General features: G+C 52.6%; 1 protein-coding gene across 1 annotated transcript in view; it reads right to left on the reverse strand.

The window, feature by feature from the left end:
* The window catches only part of LOC121278088 (equilibrative nucleoside transporter 1-like), a 330852-nt gene extending 314135 nt beyond the window's left edge, over positions 1-16717 (reverse strand). The window contains exon 1 of the mRNA XM_041188151.1: positions 16595-16717. Coding sequence (XP_041044085.1) covers positions 16595-16717 — 123 coding nt within the window. The remainder of the gene's footprint in view (positions 1-16594) is intronic.
* Positions 16718-19357: the final 2640 nt, after the last annotated feature.

Below are 19357 nucleotides of genomic sequence, written 5' to 3' on the forward strand. Positions count from 1 at the left end.
TCAGGGTCAGTGTCAAGGTCAGTGTTAGCGTCAGGGTCAGGGTCAGTGTTAGTTTCAGGGTCAATGTTAGTTTCAGGGTCAATGTTAGTTTCAGGGTCAGTGTCAGTGTTAGTTTCAGGGTCAGTGTCAGTGTTAGTTTCAAGGTCAGTGTTTGTGTTATTTTCAGGGTCAGGCTCAGTGTTAGTTTCAGGGTCAGTGTTAGTTTCAGGGTCAGGGTCAGTGTTAGTTTCAGGGTCAGTGTCAGTGTTAGTTTCAGGGTCAGTGTCAGGGTCAGGGTCAGTGTTAGTTTCAGGGTCAGGTTCAGTGTTAGTTTCAGGGTCAGTGTTAGCTTCAAGGTCAGTGTCGGTTAGTTTCAAGCTCAGAGTCAGTGTTATTTTCAGGGTCAGTGTTAGTTTCAGGGTCAGTCTTAGTTTCAGGGTCAGTGTTAATTTCATGGTCAGTGTCAGTGTTAGTTTCAGGGTCAGGGTCAGTGTTAGTTTCATGGTCAGTGTTAGTTTCAGGATCAGGGTCAGTGTTAGTTTCAGCGTCAGGGTCAGTGTTAGTTTCAGCGTCAGGGTCAGTCTTAGTTTCAGCGTCAGGGTCAGTCTTAGTTTCAGCGTCAGGGTCAGTGTTGGTTTCAGCGTCAGTGTCAGTGTTAGTTTCAGCGTCAGTGTCAGCGTCAGCCTCAGCGTCAGTGTTAGTGTCAGGGTCAATGTTAGTTTCAGGGTCAGTGTCAGTGTTAATTTCAGGGTCAGGGTCAGTGTTAGTTTCAGAGTCAATGTTAGTTTCTGGGTCAGTGTCAGTGTTAGTTTCAGGGTCAGTGTCAGTGTTATTTTCAAGGTCAGTGTCAGTGTTAGTTTCCGGGTCAGTGTCAGTGTTAGTTTCAGGGTCATTGTTAGTGTTAGTTTCTGGGTCAGTGTCAGTGTTAGTTTCAGGGTCAGGGTCAGTGTTAGTTTCAGGGTCAATGTTAGATTCAAGGTCAGGGTCAGTGTTAATTTCAGGATCAGGGTCAGTGTTAGTTTCAGGGTCAGGGTCAGTGTACGTTTCAGGGTTAGGGTCAGTGTTAGTTTCAGGGTCAGGGTCAGTGTTAGTTTCAGGTTCAGGGTCAGTGTTAGTTTCCGGGTCAGGGTCAGTGTTAATTTCAGGGTCAGTGTCAGTGTTAGTTTCAGGGTCAGGCTCAGTGTTAGTTTCAGGGTCAGGGTCAGTGTTAGTTTCAGGGTCAATGTTAGATTTAAGGTCAGGGTCAGTGTTAATTTCAGGTTCAGGGTCAGTGTTAATTTCAGGGTCAGGGTCAGTGTACGTTTCAGGGTTAGGGTCAGTGTTAGTTTCAGGGTCAGGGTCAGTGTTAGTTTCAGGTTCAGGGTCAGTGTTAGTTTCAGGTTCAGGGTCAGTGTTAGTTTCAGGTTCAGGGTCAGTGTCAGGGTCAGTGTTAGTATCAGGAACCGTGTTAGTTTCAGGGACCGTGTTAGTTTCAGGGACAGTGTTAGTTTCAGGGACACTGTTAGTTTCAGGGACAGTGTTAGTTTCAGGGACAGGGTCAGTGTTAGTTTCAGGGTCACGTTCAGTGTTAGTTTCAACGTCAGGGTCAGTATTAGTTTCAGGGTCAGAGCTAGTTTCAGGGTCAGGGTCAGTGTTTGTTTCAGGGTCCGGGTCAGTGTTAGTTTCAGGTTCAGTGTTAGTTTCAGGGTCAGTGTCAGTGTTAGTTTCAGCGTCAGGGTCAGTGTTAGTTTCAGCGTCAGAGTCAGTGTTAGTTTCAGCGTCAGGGTCAGTGTTATTTTCAGCGTCAGGGTCAGTGTTAGTTTCAGGGTCAGGTTCAGTGTTAGTTACAGGGTCAGGGTCAGTGTTAGTTTCAAGGTCAAGGTCAGTTTCAGGGTCAGGGTTAGCGTCAGGGTCAAGGTTAGCGTCAGGGTCAGGTCATTGTCAGGGTCAGCGTCAGCATCAGCGTCAGGGTTAATTTCAGGGTCAGGGTTAGTTTCAGGGTCTGGGTCAGGGTCAGGGTCAGGGTCAAGGTCAGCATCAGGGTCAAGGTCAGCGTCAATATCAGGGTCAGGGTCAGCGTCAGTGTTGGTGTAAGGGACAGTTTTAACGTCAGGGTTAGTGACAGGATTAGTTCAGGGACAGTGTTAACGTCAGGGTCAGTGTCAGTGATAGGATTAGTTCAGGGACAGTGTCAGGGTCAACGTCAGTGTCAGTGTCAGCGTCGGCCTCAGTGTCAGTGTTTGCATCAGGGTCAGTAACAGCATCAGTGTCAGGATCAGTGTAAGCCTCAGGGTCAGCGTCAGGGTCAGTGTTAGCGTCAGCGTCAGTGTTCGTTTCAGGGTCAATGTCAGTTTCAGGGTCAATGTTAGTGTCAGGGTCAGTGTTCGTTTCAGGGTCAGTGTTCGTTTCAGTGTCAGCGTCAATGTTAGCGTCAGGGTCAGGGTCAGTGTTAGTTTGAGGGTCAGGGTCAACGTCAAGGTCAGCGTCAGCGTCAGGGTTAGCGTCAGGGTTAGCGTCAGGGTCAGTGTTAGCTTCAGGGTCAAGGTCAGAGTCAGGGCCAAGGTCAGCGTCAGTGTTAGCGTCAGGGTCAGTGTTTGGGTCAGTGTTGGTGTAAGGGACAGTGTTAGCGTCAGGGTCAGGGTTAGTGACAGGATTAGTTCAGGGACATTGTTAACGTCAGGGTCAGGGTTAGTGACAGGATTAGTTCAGGGACATTGTTAACGTCAGGGTCAGGGTTAGTGACAGGATTAGTTCAGGGACAGAGTCAGGGTCAGTGTTAGCGTCAGCGTCAGTGTTCGTTTCAGGGTGAGGGTCAGTGTTCGTTTCAGGGTCAATGTTATTTTCAGGGTCAATGTTAGTTTCAGGGTCAATGTTAGTGTCAGGGTCAATGTTAGTGTCAGGGTCAGTGTTCGTTTCAGGGTCAGGGTCAATGTTAGCGTCAGGGTCAGGGTCAGTGTTAGTTTCAGGGTCAGCATCATGGTCAGTGTCAGCGTCAGCGTCAGCGTCAGGGTCAGGGTCAGGGTCAGGGTCAGCGTCAGGGTTAGCGTCAGGGTCAGGGTTAGCTTCAGGGTCAAGGTCAGCGTCAGGGCCAAGGTCAGCGTCAGTGTTAGTGTCAGGGTCAGTGTTGGTGTAAGGGACAGTGTTAGCATCAATGTCAGGGTTTGTGACAGGATTAGTTCAGGGACAGTGGCAGCGTCAGCGTCGGCCTCAGTGTCAGCGTTTTCATCAGGGTCAGTAACAGCATCAGTGTCAGGGTCAGTGTTAGCCTCAGGGTCAGCGTCAGCCTCAGCGTCGGCCTCAGTGTCAGTGTTTGCATCAGGGGCAGTAACAGCATCAGTGTCAGGGTCAGTGTAAGCCTCAGGGTCAGTGTAAGCCTCAGGGTCAGTGTCAGCGTCAGGGTCAGGGTCAGGTTCAGCGTCAGCGTCAGCGTCAAGGTCATTGTTAGCGTCTGGGTCAGGTTTAGCGTCAGGGTCAGGGTCCGTGTTAGCGTCAGGGTCAGTGTCAGTGTTAGTTTTAGGGTCAGTGTAAGCCTCAGGGTCAGTGTTAGCATCAGGGTCAGAGTTAGCATCAGGGTTAGTTTCAGGGTCAGAGTCAGTGTTAGTGTCCGGGTAAGGGTCAGTGTTAGTGTCATAGTCAGGATCAGTGTTATTGTCAGCGTCAGGTTCAGTTTTAGCGTCAGGGTCAGTGCCAGAGTTAGCTTCAGTGTCAGGGTCAGTGTTAGTTTCAGCGTCAGGGTCAGCATCAGCGTCAGTGTTAGCGTAAGTGTCAGTGTTAGTTTCTGGGCCCGGGTCAGTGTTAGTTTCAGGGTCAGGGTCAGTGTCAGCGTCGGCCTCAGTGTCAGTGTTTGCATCAGGGTCAGTGACAGCATCAGTGTCAGGGTCAGTGTAAGCCTCAGGGTCAGTGTAAGCCTCAGGGTCAGTGTAAGCCTCAGGGTCAGGGTCAGGTTCAGCGTCAGCGTCAAGGTCATTGTTAGCGTCTGGGTCAGGGTTAGCGTCAGGGTCAGGGTCAGGGTCCGTGTTAGCGTCAGGGTCAGTGTCAGTGTTAGTTTTAGGGTCAGTGTAAGCCTCAGGGTCAGTGTTAGCATCAGAGTCAGTGTTAGCGTCAGGGTCAGTTTCAGGGTCAGAGTCAGTGTTAGTGTCCGGGTCAGGGTCAGTGTTAGTGTCATAGTCAGGATCAGTGTTAGTGTCAGCGTCAGGGTCAGTTTTAGCGTCAGGGTCAGTTTTAGCGTCAGGGTCAGTGTCAGTGTTAGCTTCAGTGTCAGGGTCAGTGTTAGTTTCAGCGTCAGGGTCAGCATCAGCGTCAGTGTTAGCGTCAGTGTCAGTGTTAGTTTCTGGGCCCGGGTCAGTGTTAGTTTCAGGGTCAGGGTCAGGGTCAGGGTCAGTGTCAGGGTCAGTGTCAGTGTTAGTGTCAGTGTTAGTGTCAGGCTCATGGTCAGTGTTAGCGTCAGGTTCAGTGTTAGTTTCAGGGTCAGTGTTAGTTTCAGTGTCAGGGACAGTGTTAGTTTCAGGGTCAGGGACAGTGTTAGTTTCAGGGTCAGGGTCAGTGTTAGTTTCAGTGTCAGGGTCAGTGTTAGTTTCAGTGTCAGGGTCAGTGTTAGTTTCAGCGTTAGGGTCAGCGTCAGTGTCAGTGTTAGCGTCCGGGTCAGTGTTCGTTTCAGGATCAGGGTCAGTGTTAGCGTCAGGGTCAGGGTCAGTGTTAGCATCAGGGTCGGGGGTCAGTGTCAAGGTCAGGGTCAGGGTCAGTGTCAGGGTCAGTGTTAGCATCAGGGTTGGGGTCAGTGTCAGTGTTTGCATCAGGGTCAGTAACAGCATCAGTGTCAGGATCAGTGTAAGCCTCAGGGTCAGCGTCAGGGTCAGTGTTAGCGTCAGCGTCAGTGTTCTTTTCAGGGTCAGGGTCAGGGTCAGTGTTCGTTTCAGGGTCAATGTTATTTTCAGGGTCAATGTTAGTTTCAGGGTCAATGTTAGTGTCAGGGTCAGTGTTCGTTTCAGGGTCAGGGTCAATGTTAGCGTCAGGGTCAGGGTCAGTGTTAGTTTCAGGGTCAGGGTCAACGTCAAGGTCAGGGTCAGCGTCAGCGTCAGGGTCAGGGTCAGGGTCAGGGTCAGGGTCAGGGTTAGCGTCAGGGTCAGGGTTAGCTTCAGGGTCAAGGTCAGCGTCAGCGCCAAGGTCAGCGTCAGTGTTAGTGTCAGGGTCAGTGTTTGGGTCAGTGTTGGTGTAAGGGACAGTGTTAGCGTCAGGGTCAGGGTTAGTGACAGGATTAGTTCAGGGACATTGTTAATGTCAGGGTCAGGGTTAGTGACAGGATTAGTTCAGGGACATTGTTAACGTCAGGGTCAGGGTTAGTGACAGGATTAGTTCAGGGACAGGGTCAGGGTCAGTGTTAGCATCAGTGTCAGGGTTTGTGACAGGATTAGTTCAGGGACAGTGTCAGCGTCAGTGTCGGCCTCAGTGTCAGCGTTTGCATCAGTGTCAGTAACAGCATCAGTGTCAGGGTCAGTGTTAGCCTCAGGGTCAGTGTCAGCCTCAGCGTCAGCCTCAGTGTCAGTGTTTGCATGAGGGTCAGTAACAGCATCAGTGTCAGGGTCAGTGTAAGCCTCAGGGTCAGTGTAAGCCTCAGGGTCAGTGTCAGCATCAGGGTCAGGGTCAGGTTCAGCGTCAGCGTCAAGGTCATTGTTAGCGTCTGGGTCCGTGTTAGCGTCAGGGTCAGTGTCAGTGTTAGTTTTAGGGTCAGTGTAAGCCTCAGGGTCAGTGTTAGCATCAGGGTCAGTGTTAGCGTCAGGGTTAGTTTCATGGTCAGAGTCAGTGTTAGTGTCCGGGTCAGGGTCAGTGTTAGTGTCATATTCAGGATCAGTGTTAGTGTCAGCGTCAGGGTCAGTTTTAGCGTCAGGGTCAGTTTTAGCGTCAGGGTCAGTTTTAGCGTCAGGGTCAGTGTCAGTGTTAGCTTCAGTGTCAGTGTCAGTGTTAGTTTCAGCGTCAGGGTCAGCATCAGCGTCAGTGTTAGCGTAAGTGTCAGTGTTAGTTTCTGGGTCCGGGTCAGTGTTAGTTTCAGGGTCAGGGTCAGTGTTAGTTTCAGGGTCAGGGTCAGTGTCAGGGTCAGGGTCAGTGTTAGTGTCAGGCTCATGGTCAGTATTAGCGTCAGGGTCAGTGCTAGTTTCAGGGTCAGGTTCGGTGTTAGTTTCAGGGTCAGGGTCAGTGTCAGGGTCAGGGTCAGTGTTAGTGTCAGGCTCATGGTCAGTATTAGCGTCAGGGTCAGTGTTAGTTTCAGGGTCAGTGTTAGTTTCAGGGTCAGTGTTAGTTTCAGGGTCAGTGTCAGTGTTAGTTTCAGTGTCAGAGACAGTGTTAGTTTCAGCATTAGGGTCAGCGTCAGTGTCAGTGTTAGCGTCCGGGTCAGTGTTCGTTTCAGGATCAGGGTCAATGTTAGCGTCAGGGTCAGGGTCAGTGTTAGCATCAGGGTCGGGGGTCAATGTCAAGGTCAGGGTCAGGGTCAGTGTTAGCATCAGGGTTGGGGTCAGTGTCAAGGTCAGGGTCAGGGTCAGTGTCAAGGTCAGGGTTAGCGTCAGGGTCAGTGTTAGTTTCAGTGTCAGCGTCAGCGTCAGAGTCAGTGTTAGCGTCAGGGTCAGGGTCAGTGTTAGCGTCAGGGTCAGGGTCAGTGTTAGCGTCAGGGTCAGGGTTCATTTCAGGGTCAGGGTTCGTTTCAGGGTCAGGGTCAGTGTTAGGTTCAGTGTCAGGGTCAGTGTTAGTTTCAGTGTCAGGGTCAGTGTTAGTTTCAGCGTTAGGGTCAGCGTCAGTGTTAGCGTTCGGGTCAGTGTTCATTTCAGGATCAGGGTCAGTGTTAGCATCAGGGTCGGGGTCAGTGTCAAGGTCAGGGTCAGGGTCAGTGTCAAGTTCAGTGTTAGCGTCAGGGTCAGGGTTCGTTTCAGGGTCAGGGTCAGTGTTAGTTTCAGGGTCAGGGTCAGTGTTAGCTTCAGGGTCATTGTCAGGATCAATGTCACGGTCAGGGTCAATGTCAAGGTCAGGGTCAGGGTTAGTTTCAGGGTCAGGGTTAGTTTCAGGGTCAGGGTCAGGGTTAGTTTCAGGGTCAGGATCAGCGTCAGCGTCAGTGTTAGCGTCAGTGTCAGTGTTGGTGTAAGGGACAGTGTTAACGTCAGTGTCAGGGTTAGTGACAGGATTAGTTCAGGGACAGTGTTAACGTCAGTGTCAGGGTTAGTGACAGGATTAGTTCAGGGACAGTGTTAATGTCAGTGTCAGGGTTAGTGACAGGATTAGTTTAGGGACAATGTCAGGGACAGTGTTAGCATCAGGGTCAGGGTTTGTGACAGGATTAGTTCAGGGACAATGTCAGGGACAGTGTTAGCATCAGGGTCAGGGTCAGGGTCAGCGTCAGCGTTGGCCTCAGTGTCAGTGTTTGCATCAGGGTCAGTAACAGCATCAGTGTCAGGGTCAGTGTTAGCCTCAGGGTCAGTGTAAGCCTCAGGGTCAGTGTAAGCCTCAGGGTCAGCGTCAGGGTCAGCGTTGGCCTCAGTGTCAGTGTTTGCATCAGGGGCAGTAACAGCATCAGTGTCAGGGTCAGTGTTAGCCTCAGGGTCAGCGTCAGCCTCAGGGTCAGCGTCAGGGTAAGTGTTAGGGTCTTGGTCAGTGTCAGCATCAGGGTCAGGGTCAGGTTCAGCATCAGCGTCAGCGTCAAGGTCAAGGTTAGCGTCTGGGTCAGGGTTAGGGTCTTGGTCAGTGTCAGCGTCAGGGTCAGGGTCACTGTTAGAGTCAGGTTGAGTGTCAGTGTCAGTGTCACTGTTAGCGTCAGGGTCAGTGTTAGCGTCAGGGTCAGTGTCAGTGTTAGCGTCAGGGTCAGTGTAAGCCTCAGGGTCAGGGACAGGGTCAGGGTTAGCGTCAGGGTCAGGGTTAGTGTCAGTGTCAGTGTTAGGGTCAGGGTCAGTGTTAGGGTCAGGGTCAGTGTCAGGGTCAGGGTCAGCGTCAGGGTCACTGTTAGAGTCAGGTTCAGTGTCAGGGTCAGCGTCAGGGTCAGCGTCAGGGTCAGTGTTAGCGTCAGGGTCAGCATTAGTATCAGGGTCAGTGTCTGTGTTAGTTTTAGGGTCAGTGTAAGCCTCAGGGTCAGGGACAGGGTCAGTGTTAGCGTAAGGGTCAGTGTCAGGGACAGGTTCAGTGTTAGCGTCAGGGTCAGTGTCAGGGACAGGGTCAGTGTTAGCGTCAGGGTCGGGTTAGGTTCAGGGTCAGGGTTAGCGTCAGAGTTAGCATCAGTGTCAGGGTCAGTGTCAGGGTCAGGGTCAGTGTAAGCCACAGGGTCAGTGTAAGCCTCAGGGTCAGGGACAGGGTCAGTGTTAGCGTCAGTGTCAGTGTTAGTGACAGCATCAGCATCAGGGTCACTGTCACTGTCACTGTTAGAGTCAGGTTCAGTGTCAGGGTCAGTGTTAGCGTCAGGGTCAGCATTAGTATCAGGGTCAGTGTCAGTGTAAGCCTCAGGGTCAGGGACAGGGTCAGTGTTAGCGTCCGGGTCAGTGTCAGGGACAGGGTCAGTGTTAGCATCAGGGCTAGTGTCAGGGACAGGGTCAGTGTTAGCGTCAGGGTCAGTGTTAGCGTCAGTGTTAGCGTCAGTGTCAGGGTCAGTGTCAGGTTCAGGGTCAGGGTCAGTGTAAGCCACAGGGTCAGTGTAAGCCTCAGGGTCAGGGACAGGGTCAGTGTTAGCGTCAGTGTCAGTGTTAGTTTTTGGGCCCGGGTCAGTGTTAGTTTCAGGGTCAGGGTCAGTGTTAGTTTCAGGGTCAGGGTCAGGGTCAGAGTCAGTGTTAGTGTCAGGCTCATGGTCAGTGTTAGCGTCAGGGTCAGTGTTAGTTTCAGGGTCAGGTTCGGTGTTAGTTTCAGGGTCAGGGTCAGTGTCAGGGTCAGGGTCAGTGTTAGTGTCAGGCTCATGGTCAGTGTTAACGTCAAGGTAAGTGTTAGTTTCAGGGTCAGTGTTAGTTTCAGGGTCAGTGTCAGTGTTAGTTTCAGTATCAGGGACCATGTTAGTTTCAGGGTCAGGGACCGTGTTAGTTTCAGGGTCAGGGACCGTGTTAGTTTCAGGGTCAGGGACCGTGTTAGTTTCAGGGTCAGGGACCGTGTTAGTTTCAGGGTCAGGGTCAGTGTTAGTTTCAGTGTCAGGGTCAGTGTTAGTTTCAGCGTTAGGGTCAGCGTCAGTGTCAGTGTTAGCGCCCGGGTCAGTGTTCCTTTCAGGATCAGGGTCAGTGTTAGCGTCAGGGTCAGGGTCAGTGTTAGCATCAGGGTCGGGGGTGAGTGTCAAGGTCAGGGTCAGGGTCAGGGTCAGTGTTAGCATCAGGGTTGGGGTCAGTGTCAAGGTCAGGGTCAGTGTCAGTGTCAAGTTCAGGGTTAGCGTCAGGGTCAGTGTTAGTTTCAGTGTCAGCATCAGCGTCAGGGTCAGTGTTAGCGTCAGGGTCAGGGTCAGTGTTAGCGTCAGGGTCAGGGTTTGTTTCAGGGTCAGTGTTAGTTTCAGGGTCAGGGTCAGTGTTAGTTTCAGTGTCAGGGTCAGTGCTAGTTTCAGCGTTAGGGTTAGCGTCAGTGTTAGCGTTCGGGTCCGTGTTCATTTCAGGATCAGGGTCAGTGTTAGCATCAGGGTCAGGGTTCGTTTCAGGGTCAGGGTCAGTGTTAGTTTCAGGGTCAGGGTCAGTGTTAGCTTCAGGGTCATTGTCAGGGTCAATGTCACGGTCAGGGTCAATGTCAAGGTCAGGGTCAGGGTTAGTTTCAGGGTCAGGATCAGCGTCAGCGTCAGTGTCAGCGTCAGTGTCAGCGTCAGTGTCAGTGTTGGTGTAAGGGACAGTGTTAACGTCAGGGTCAGGGTTAGTGACAGGATTAGTTCAGGGACAGTGTTAACGTCAGTGTCAGGGTTAGTGACAGGATTAGTTCAGGGACAATGTCAGGGACAGTGTTAGCATCAGGGTCAGGGTTTGTGACAGGATTAGTTCAGGGACAATGTCAGGGACAAGGTTAGCATCAGGGTCAGGGTCAGCGTCAGCGTTGGCCTCAGTGTCAGTGTTTGCATCAGGGTCAGTAACAGTATCAGTGTCAGGGTCAGTGTTAGCCTCAGGGTCAGTGTAAGCCTTAGGGTCAGTGTCAGGGTCAGCGTTGGCCTCAGTGTCAGTGTTTGCATCAGGGGCAGTAACAGCATCAGTGTCAGGGTCAGTGTTAGCCTCAGGGTCAGCGTCAGCCTCAGGGTCAGTGTCAGGGTAAGTGTTAGGGTCTCGGTCAGTGTCATCATCACGGTCAGAGTCAGGTTCAGCGTCAGCGTCAAGGTCAGGGTTAGCATCTGGGTCAGGGTTAGGGTCTTGGTCAGTGTCAGCGTCAGGGTCAGGGTCACTGTTAGAGGCAGGTTGAGTGTCAGTGTCAGGGTCACTGTTAGCGTCAGGGTCAGTGTTAGCATCAGGATCAGTGTCAGTGTTAGCGTCAGGGTCAGTGTAAGCCTCAGGGTCAGGGACAGGGTCAGGGTCAGTGTTAGCGTCAGGGTCAGGGTCAGTGTTAGCGTCAGGGTCAGGGTTCGTTTCAGGGACAGGGTTCGTTTCAGGGTCAGGGTCAGTGTTAGTTTCAGTGTCAGGGTCAGTGTTAGTTTCAGTGTCAGGGTCAGTGTTAGTTTCAGCGTCAGGGTCAGCGTTAGTTTCAGCGTTAGGGTCAGCGTCAGTGTTAGCGTTCGGGTCAGTGTTCATTTCAGGATCAGGGTCAGTGTTAGCATCAGGGTCAGGGTCAGGGTCAGTGTCAAGGTCAGTGTTAGCGTCAGGGTCAGGGTTCGTTTCAGGGTCAGGGTCAGTGTTAGTTTCAGGGTCAGGGTCAGTGTTAGCTTCAGGGTCATTGTCAGGGTCAATGTCACGGTCAGGGTCAATGTCAAGGTCAGGGTCAGGGTTAGTTTCAGGGTCAGGGTTAGTTTCAGGGTCAGGGTCAGGCTTAGTTTCAGGGTCAGGATCAGCGTCAGCGTCAGTGTCAGCGTCAGTGTCAGCATCAGTGTTAGCGTCAGTGTTAGCGTCAGTGTCAGTGTTGGTGTAAGGGACAGTGTTAACGTCAGGGTCAGGGTTAGTGACAGGATTAGTTCAGGGACAGTGTTAACATCAGGGTTAGTGACAGGATTAGTTCAGGGACAGTGTTAACGTCAGTGTCAGGGTTAGTGACAGGATTAGTTCAGGGACAATGTCAGGGACAGTGTTAGCATCAGGGTCAGGGTCAGCGTCAGCGTTGGCCTCAGTGTCAGTGTTTGCATCAGGGTCAGTAACAGCATCAGTGTCAGGGTCAGTGTTAGCCTCAGGGTCAGTGTAAGCCTCAGGGTCAGTGTCAGGGTCAGCGTTGGCCTCAGTGTCAGTGTTTGCATCAGGGGCAGTAACAGCATCAGTGTCAGGGTCAGTGTTAGCCTCAGAGTCAGCGTCAGCCTCAGGGTCAGTGTCAGGGTAAGTGTTAGGGTCTCGGTCAGTGTCATCATCACGGTCAGAGGCAGGTTCAGCATCAGCGTCAAGGTCAGGGTTAGCGTCTGGGTCAGGGTTAGGGTCTTGGTCAGTGTCAGTGTCAGGGTCAGGGTCACTGTTAGAGTCAGGTTGAGTGTCAGTGTCAGTGTCACTGTTAGCGTCAGGGTCAGTGTTAGCGTCAGGGTCAGTGTCAGTGTTAGCGTCAGGGTCAGTGTAAGCCTCAGGGTCAGGGACAGGGTCAGTGTTAGCGTCAGGGTCAGGGTCAGTGTTAGCGTCAGGGTCAGGGTTCGTTTCAGGGTCAGGGTTCGTTTCAGGGTCAGGGTCAGTGTTAGTTTCAGTGTCAGGGTCAGTGTTAGTTTCAGCGTTAGGGTCAGCGTCAGTGTTAGCATTCGGGTCAGTGTTCATTTCAGGATCAGGGTCAGTGTTAGCATCAGGGTCGGGGTCAGTGTCAAGGTCAGGGTCAGGGTCAGTGTCAAGGTCAGTGTTAGCGTCAGGGTCAGGGTTCGTTTCAGGGTCAGAGTCAGTGTTAGTTTCAGGGTCAGGGTCAGTGTTAGCTTCAGGGTCATTGTCAGGGTCAATGTCACGGTCAGGGTCAATGTCAAGGTCAGGGTCAGGGTTAGTTTCAGGGTCAGGGTCAGGGTTAGTTTCAGGGTCAGGATCAGCGTCAGCGTCAGTGTCAGCGTCAGTGTCAGCATCAGTGTTAGCGTCAGTGTTAGCGTCAGTGTCAGTGTTGGTGTAAGGGACAGTGTTAACGTCAGGGTCAGGGTTAGTGACAGGATTAGTTCAGGGACAGTGTTAACGTCAGGGTTAGTGACAGGATTAGTTCAGCGACAGTGTTAACGTCAGTGTCAGGGTTAGTGACAGGATTAGTTCAGGGACAATGTCAGGGACAGTGTTAGCATCAGGGTCAGGGTTTGTGACAGGATTAGTTCAGGGACAATGTCAGGGACAGTGTTAGCATCAGGGTCAGGGTCAGCGTCAGCGTTGGCCTCAGTGTCAGTGTTTGCATCAGGGTCAGTAACAGCATCAGTGTCAGGGTCAGTGTTAGCCTCAGGGTCAGTGTAAGCCTCAGGGTCAGCGTCAGGGTCAGCGTTGGCCTCAGTGTCAGTGTTTGCAACTGGGGCAGTAACAGCATCAGTGTCAGGGTCAGTGTTAGCCTCAGGGTCAGCGTCAGCCTCAGGGTAAGTGTTAGGGTCTTGGTCAGTGTCAGCATCAGGGTCAGGGTCAGGTTCAGCGTCAGCGTCAGCGTCAAGGTCAGGGTCAGGGTTAGCGTCTGGGTCAGGGTTAGGGTCTTGGTCAGTGTCAGCGTCAGGGTCAGGGTCACTGTTAGAGTCAGGTTGAGTGTCAGTGTCAGGGTCACTGTTAGCGTCAGGGTCAGTGTTAGCGTCAGGGTCAGTGTCAGTGTTAGCGTCAGGGTCAGTGTAAGCCTCAGGGTCAGGGACAGGGTCAGGGTTAGTGTCAGGGTCAGGGTTAGTGTCAGGGTCAGGGTCAGGGTCAGGGTCAGGGTCAGGGTCAGCGTCAGGGTCAGCGTCAGGGCCAGCGTCAGGGCCAGCGTCAGGGTCACTGTTAGAGTCAGGTTCAGTGTCAGGGTCAGTGTCAGGGTCAGTGTCAGGGTCAGTGTTAGCGTCAGGGTCAGCATTAGTATCAGGGTCAGTGTCTGTGTTAGTTTTAGGGTCAGTGTAAGCCTCAGGGTCAGGGACAGGGTCAGTGTTAGCATCAGGGTCAGTGTCAGGGACAGGGTCAGTGTTAGCGTCAGGGTCGGGTTAGGTTCAGGGTCAGGGTTAGCATCAGAGTTAGCATCAGGGTCAGGGTCAGTGTAAGCCACAGGGTCAGTGTAAGCCTCAGGGTCAGGGACAGGGTCAGTGTTAGCGTCAGTGTCAGTGTTAGTGACAGCATCAGCATCAGGGTCACTGTCACTGTCACTGTTAGAGTCAGGTACAGTGTCAGGGTCAGTGTTAGCATCAGGGTCAGCATTAGTATCAGGGTCAGTGTCAGTGTTAGCCTCAGGGTCAGGGACAGGGTCAGTGTTAGCGTCCGGGTCAGTGTCAGGGACAGGGTCAGTGTTAGCATCAGGGCCAGTGTCTGGGACAGGGTCAGTGTTAGCGTCAGGGTCAGTGTTAGCATCAGTGTTAGCGTCAGGGTCAGCGTCAGGGTCAGTGTCAGGGTCAGTGTCAGGGTCAGTGTCAGTGTAAGCCTCAGGGTCAGGGACAGAGTCAGTGTTAGCGTCAGTGTCAGGGACAGGGACAGGGACAGTGTCAGTGTCAGCGTCAGCGTCAGCGTCAGGGTCACTGTTAGAGTCAGGTTCAGTGTTAGCGTCAGGGTTAGCGTCAGGATTAGCGTCAGGGTTAGCGTTAGTATCAGGGTCAGTGTCTGTGTTAGTTTTAGGGTCAGTGTAAGCCTCAGGGTCAGGGACAGGGTCAGTGTTAGCGTCAGGGTCAGGGTCAGTGTTAGCGTCAGGGTCAGGGTTCGTTTCAGGGTCAGGGTTCGTTTCAGGATCAGGGTCAGTGTTAGTTTCAGTGTCAGGGTCAGTGTTAGTTTCAGCGTTAGGGTCAGCGTCAGTGTTAGCGTTCGGGTCAGTGTTCATTTCAGGATCAGGGTCAGTGTTAGCATCAGGGTCTGGGTCAGTGTCAAGGTCAGGGTCAGGGTCAGTGTCAAGGTCAGTGTTAGCGTCAGGGTCAGGGTTCGTTTCAGGTTCAGGGTCAGTGTTAGTTTCAGGGTCAGGGTCAGTGTTAGCTTCAGGGTCATTGTCAGGGTCAATGTCACGGTCAGGGTCAATGTCAAGGTCAGGGTCAGGGTTAGTTTCAGGGTCAGGGTTAGTTTCAGGGTCAGGATCAGCGTCAGCGTCAGTGTCAGCGTCAGTGTTAGCGTCAGTGTCAGTGTTGGTGTAAGGGACAGTGTTAACGTCAGGGTCAGGGTTAGTGACAGGATTAGTTCAGGGACAGTGTTAATGTCAGTGTCAGGGTTAGTGACAGGATTAGTTCAGGGACAATGTCAGGGACAGTGTTAGCATCAGGGTCAGTGTTTGTGACAGGATTAGTACAGGGACAGTGTCAGGGACAGTGTTAGCATCAGGGTCAGGGTCAGCGTCAGCGTTGGCCTAAGTGTCAGTGTTTGCATCAGGGTCAGTAACAGCATCAGTGTCAGGGTCAGTGTTAGCCTCAGGGTCAGTGTAAGCCTCAGGGTCAGCGTCAGGGTCAGCTTCAGGGTCAGCGTTGGCCTCAGTGTCAGTGTTTGCATCAGGGGCAGTAACAGCATCAGTGTCAGTGTCAGTGTTAGCCTCAGGGTCAGCGTCAGCCTCAGGGTCAGCGTCAGGGTAAGTGTTAGGGTCTTGGTCAGTGTCAGCATCAGGGTCAGGGTCAGGTTCAGCGTCAGCGTCAGCGTCAAGGTCAGGGTTAGCGTCTGGGTCAGGGTTAGGGTCTTGGTCAGTGTCAGCGTCAGGGTCAGGGTCACTGTTAGAGTCAGGTTGAGTGTCAGTGTCAGGGTCACTGTTAGCGTCAGGGTCAGTGTTAGCGTCAGGGTCAGTGTTAGCGTCAGGGTCAGTGTCAGTGTTAGCGTCAGGGTCAGGGTTAGTGTCAGTGTTAGGGTCAGGGTCAGGGTCAGGGTCAGGGTCAGTGTCAGGGTTAGGGTCAGCGTCAGCGTCAGGGCCAGCGTCAGGGCTAGCGTCAGGGCCAGCGTCAGGGCCAGCGTCAGGGCCAGCATCAGGGCCAGCATCAGGGTCACTGTTAGAGTCAGGTTCAGTGTCAGGGTCAGTGTTAGCGTCAGGGTCACTGTTAGAGTCAGGTTCAGGGTCAGTGTTAGCGTCAGGGTCAGCATTAGTATCAGGGTCAGTGTCTGTGTTAGTTTTAGGGTCAGTGTAAGCCTCAGGGTCAGGGACAGGGTCAGTGTTAGCGTCAGGGTCAGTGTCAGGGACAGGGTCAGTGTTAGCGTCAGGGTCAGTGTCAGGGACAGGGTCAGTGTTAGCGTCAGGGTCGGGTTAGGTTCAGCGTCAGGGTTAGCGTCAGAGTTAGCATCAGGGTCAGGGTCAGTGTAAGCCACAGGGTCAGTGTAAGCCTCAGGGTCAGGGACAGGGTCAGTGTTAGCGTAGGTGTTAGTGACAGCATCAGCATCAGGGTCACTGTCACTGTTAGAGTCAGTTTCAGTGTCAGGGTCAGTGTTAGCGTCAGGGTCAGCATTAGTATCAGGGTCAGTGTCAGTGTTAGCCTCAGGGTCAGGGACAGGGTCAATGTTAGCGTCCGGGTCAGTGTCAGGGACAGGGTCAGTGTTAGCATCAGGGCCAGTGTCAGGGACAGGGTCAGTGTTAGCGTCAGGGTCAGCGTTAGCGTCAGGGTCAGTGTCAGGGTCAGGGTCAGTGTAAGCCACAGGGTCAGTGTAAGCCTCAGGGTCAGGGACAGGGTCAGTGTTAGGGTCAGTGTCAGGGACAGGGACAGGGACAGGGACAGTGTCAGTGTCAGTGTCAGCGTCAGCGTCAGGGTCAGGGTCACTGTTAGAGTCAGGGTCACTGTTAGAGTCAGGTTCAGTGTTAGCGTCAGGGTTAGCGTCAGGGTTAGCGTTAGCATCAGGGTCAGCGTTAGTATCAGGGTCAGTGTCAGTGTTAGTTTTAGAGTTAGTGTTAGCCTCAGGGTCAGTGTCAGTTTCAGGGTCAATGTTAGTTTCAGTTTCAATGTCAGTGTTAATTTCAGGGTCAGTGTTAGCATCAGGATCAGTTTTAGCGTCAGGGTCAGGGTCAGGGTCAGTGTTAGCATCAAGGTGAGCTTCAGTGTCAGTGTTAGCATCAGGGTCAGTGTCTGGGTCAGCGTCAGGATCAGTGTTAGCATCAGGGTCAGTGTTCACGTCAGGGTCAGTGTTAGTATCAGGGTCAGTTTTAGCGTCGGGGTCAGTGTCAGGTTCAGGGTCAGTATTAGCATCAGGGTCAGCGTCAGTATCCATGTCAGGGTCGGTGTTAGCGCCAGTGTCAGTGTTAGCATCAGGGTCAGTGTCATGGTCAGGCTTAGTGTTAGGGTCAGTGTCAGTGTCAGTTTCAGGGTCAGCGAGAGGGTTAGTGTCGCGGTCAGGATCAGTGTCAGTTTCAGGGTTAGTGCTTGTGTCAGGGTCAGTTTCAGTGTCAGAGTCAGCGTGAGGGTCAGTGTCTTGGCTACAACGAGGTAAATATTTTCAGATCTCCATTTTTAACCTGAATTTTCAGCTTAGTTTCATACCCCAATCGCTGTCATGAAGAAGTTCCAGGGTAACAGTGTTCCCAGACCCAGGACAAGGAAGATTAGCCAAACAGCCTTGAATCTATTCATGGGAGAAACACAGGTCAGCAGCTTGGATATCATTGGCCCTAATGCAATACACTCTAACACATTTCATTTCTTCCTCATTGAACATGAAGCCAGCCAGATTCACTTAACATAGCATTGTTCAACTGGAGGAGGGGGATGGGGCTGGAGGTTGGGGGATGGTGGATTGGTGTGGGGATGAGGGTTGGGGTAAAGGGTGGGGTTTGGGATGGGGGATGGATAATGGGAGAGCAGATAAGGATGGAGGTGTGGGTTGAGTAGGGGGATGTGGATGGGTGACCGGGATGGGGTAATGGATGGGTGTGGGGTTGGTGATGGTTGGACAGTGATTAGGCAGATGGGCAGCCCAGCATCCTGCATCTTCCGAGGATGGAGAGAGAGGGGGCAAGGGAGAGAGGGGGAGAGTTGGTGAGAAAGATAGAGATGGAGAGGGAGAGAGAGAGACGGAGGTAGAGACAAAGAGATAGAAGGAGAGAGAGAGGGATGGAGGTAGAGACAAAGAGATAGAAGGAGAGAGAGCGAGACTGAGAGCGAGACGGAGAGCGAGACGGAGAGCGAGACAGAGAGCGAGATGGAGAGCAGGAGATGGCGTGAGAAAGAGACGGAGAGATGGAGGGAGAGACGGAGAGAGAAAGAGAGAGAGAGAGAAAGAGAGAGACGGAGAGAGAGAAAGAGAGACGGAGAGAGAGAGAGACGGAGAGATGGAGAGTGAAACGGGGAGAGATGGAGAGAGAGACAGAGAGAGAGAGACGTGGAAAGAGAGAGAGAGAGAGAGAGATCAGAGATGTAGAGAGAGAGAGAAAGTGAGACAGAGATGGAGAGAGAGAGAGAGACAGACGGAGGGAGAGAGTTCGAGAGAGAGAGATGGAGAGATGGAGAGAAAGAGAGAGATGGAGAGGGAGAGAGATGGAGAGAGACGGAGATAGAGACAGAGAGATAGAAGGAGACAGAGAGAGGTGGAAAGAGAGAGAGATGGAGAGAGAGAGACGGAGAGAGAGAGTGACGGAGAGACGGCGAGAAGGAGAGAAGGAGATGTAAAGAGAGGGAGATGGATAGAGAGAAATGGAGAGAGAAAGATAGAGAGAGAAAGAGAGAGAGAAATGGTGAGAGACAGAAAGAGATAGAGAGATAGACAAGGAAAGAGAGAGACAGAAAGAGAGAGAGAGAGAGAGACAGAGAGACAGTGAGAGAGATGTATGGAGAGGTGTGGAGAGAGAGAGAGAGAGAAAGGGGTGCGGAAAGAGAGAGTCGGAGAGAGAGAGAGGTGGAGAGAGAAAGAGAGAGGCAGAGAGAGAAGGAGAGAGATGGAGAGCAGGAGATGGCGTGTGAGAGAGACAGAGAGGGTGTGGAGAGAGAGAGAGATGGAGAGAGAGAGAGATGGAGGGGAGAGAGAGACAGAGAGAGTGAAGCAGAGAGAAAGACGGAGAGAGGAGAGAGAGAGAGCTGGGGAGAAAGATGGAGAGAAAGAGAGAGATGGAGAGCAGGATATGGCATGAGAGAGAGACGGAGAAAGAGAGAGAGGGAGGTGGGGAGAAAGATGGAGAGAAAGAAAGGGATGGAGAGAAAGAGAGGGATGGAGAGAAAGAGAGGGATGGAGAGGGAGAGAGACGGAGATAGAGACAAAGAGATAGAAGGATACAGAGAGAGGTGGAGAGGGAGAGATGGAGAGAGAAAGAGATGGAGTGAGAGAGACTGAGAGAGAGAGATGGACAGAGAGAGAGAGAGAGGATGGAAAGAGAGAGAGAGAGAGGATGGAAAGAGAGGGAAATGGAGAGAGAGAAATGGAGAGAGAGAGAGAGAGACAGAGAGAGGAAGAAGATAGACATAGAAAGAGAGAGACGGAAAGAGAGAGACAGACGGAAAGAGAGAGACAGAGAGAGAGGTGCGGAGAGAGAGAGAGGTGTGGAGAGAGAGAGAGAGAGAGGTGCGGAGAGAGAGAGAGAGAGGTGCAGAGAGAGAGAGAGAGAGGTGCGGAGAGAGAGAGAGAGAGGTGCGGAGAGAGAGAGATAGAGGTGCAGAGAGAGGGAGAGGTGCGGAGAGAGAGAGATAGAGGTGCGGAGAGAGGGACCGAGAGAGGTGCGGAGGGAGAGAGAGAGGTGCAGAGAGAGAGAGAGAGGTGCGGAGAGAGAGAGAGAGGTGCGGAGAGAGAGAGAGAGGTGCGGGGAGAGAGAGAAAGAGATGCAGAGAGAGAGAGAGAGGTGCGGAGAGAGAGAGAGAGAGAGGTGCGGAGAGAGAGAGAGAGAAGTGCGGAGAGAGAGAGAGAGAAGTGCGGAGAGAGAGTGGGAGAGGTGCGGAGAGAGAGTGGGAGAGGTGCGGAGAGAGAGTGGGAGAGGTGCGGAGAGAGAGAGAGAGGTGCGGAGAGAGAGAGAGGTGCGGAGAGCGAGAGAGAGAAGTGTGGAGAGAGAGAGAGAGGTGCGGAGAGAGAGAGAGAGAGGTGCGGAGAGAGAGAGAGGTGCGGAGAGAGAGAGAGAGAGAGAGGTGCGGAGAGAGAGAGAGAGAGAGAGGAGTGGAGAGAGAGAGAGAGAGGCGCGGAGAGAGAGAGAGAAAGAGGTGCGGAGAGAGAGAGAGAGAGGTGCGGAGAGAGAGAGAGGTGCGGAGAGAGAGAGGTGCGGAGGGAGAGAGAGAGGTGCAGAGAGAGAGAGAGAGGTGCGGAGAGAGAGAGAGAGGTGCGGAGAG

The sequence above is a fragment of the Carcharodon carcharias genome, chromosome 5 (genome assembly GCF_017639515.1).
Source record: "Carcharodon carcharias isolate sCarCar2 chromosome 5, sCarCar2.pri, whole genome shotgun sequence".
NCBI classification, from domain to species: Eukaryota; Metazoa; Chordata; class Chondrichthyes; order Lamniformes; family Lamnidae; genus Carcharodon; species Carcharodon carcharias.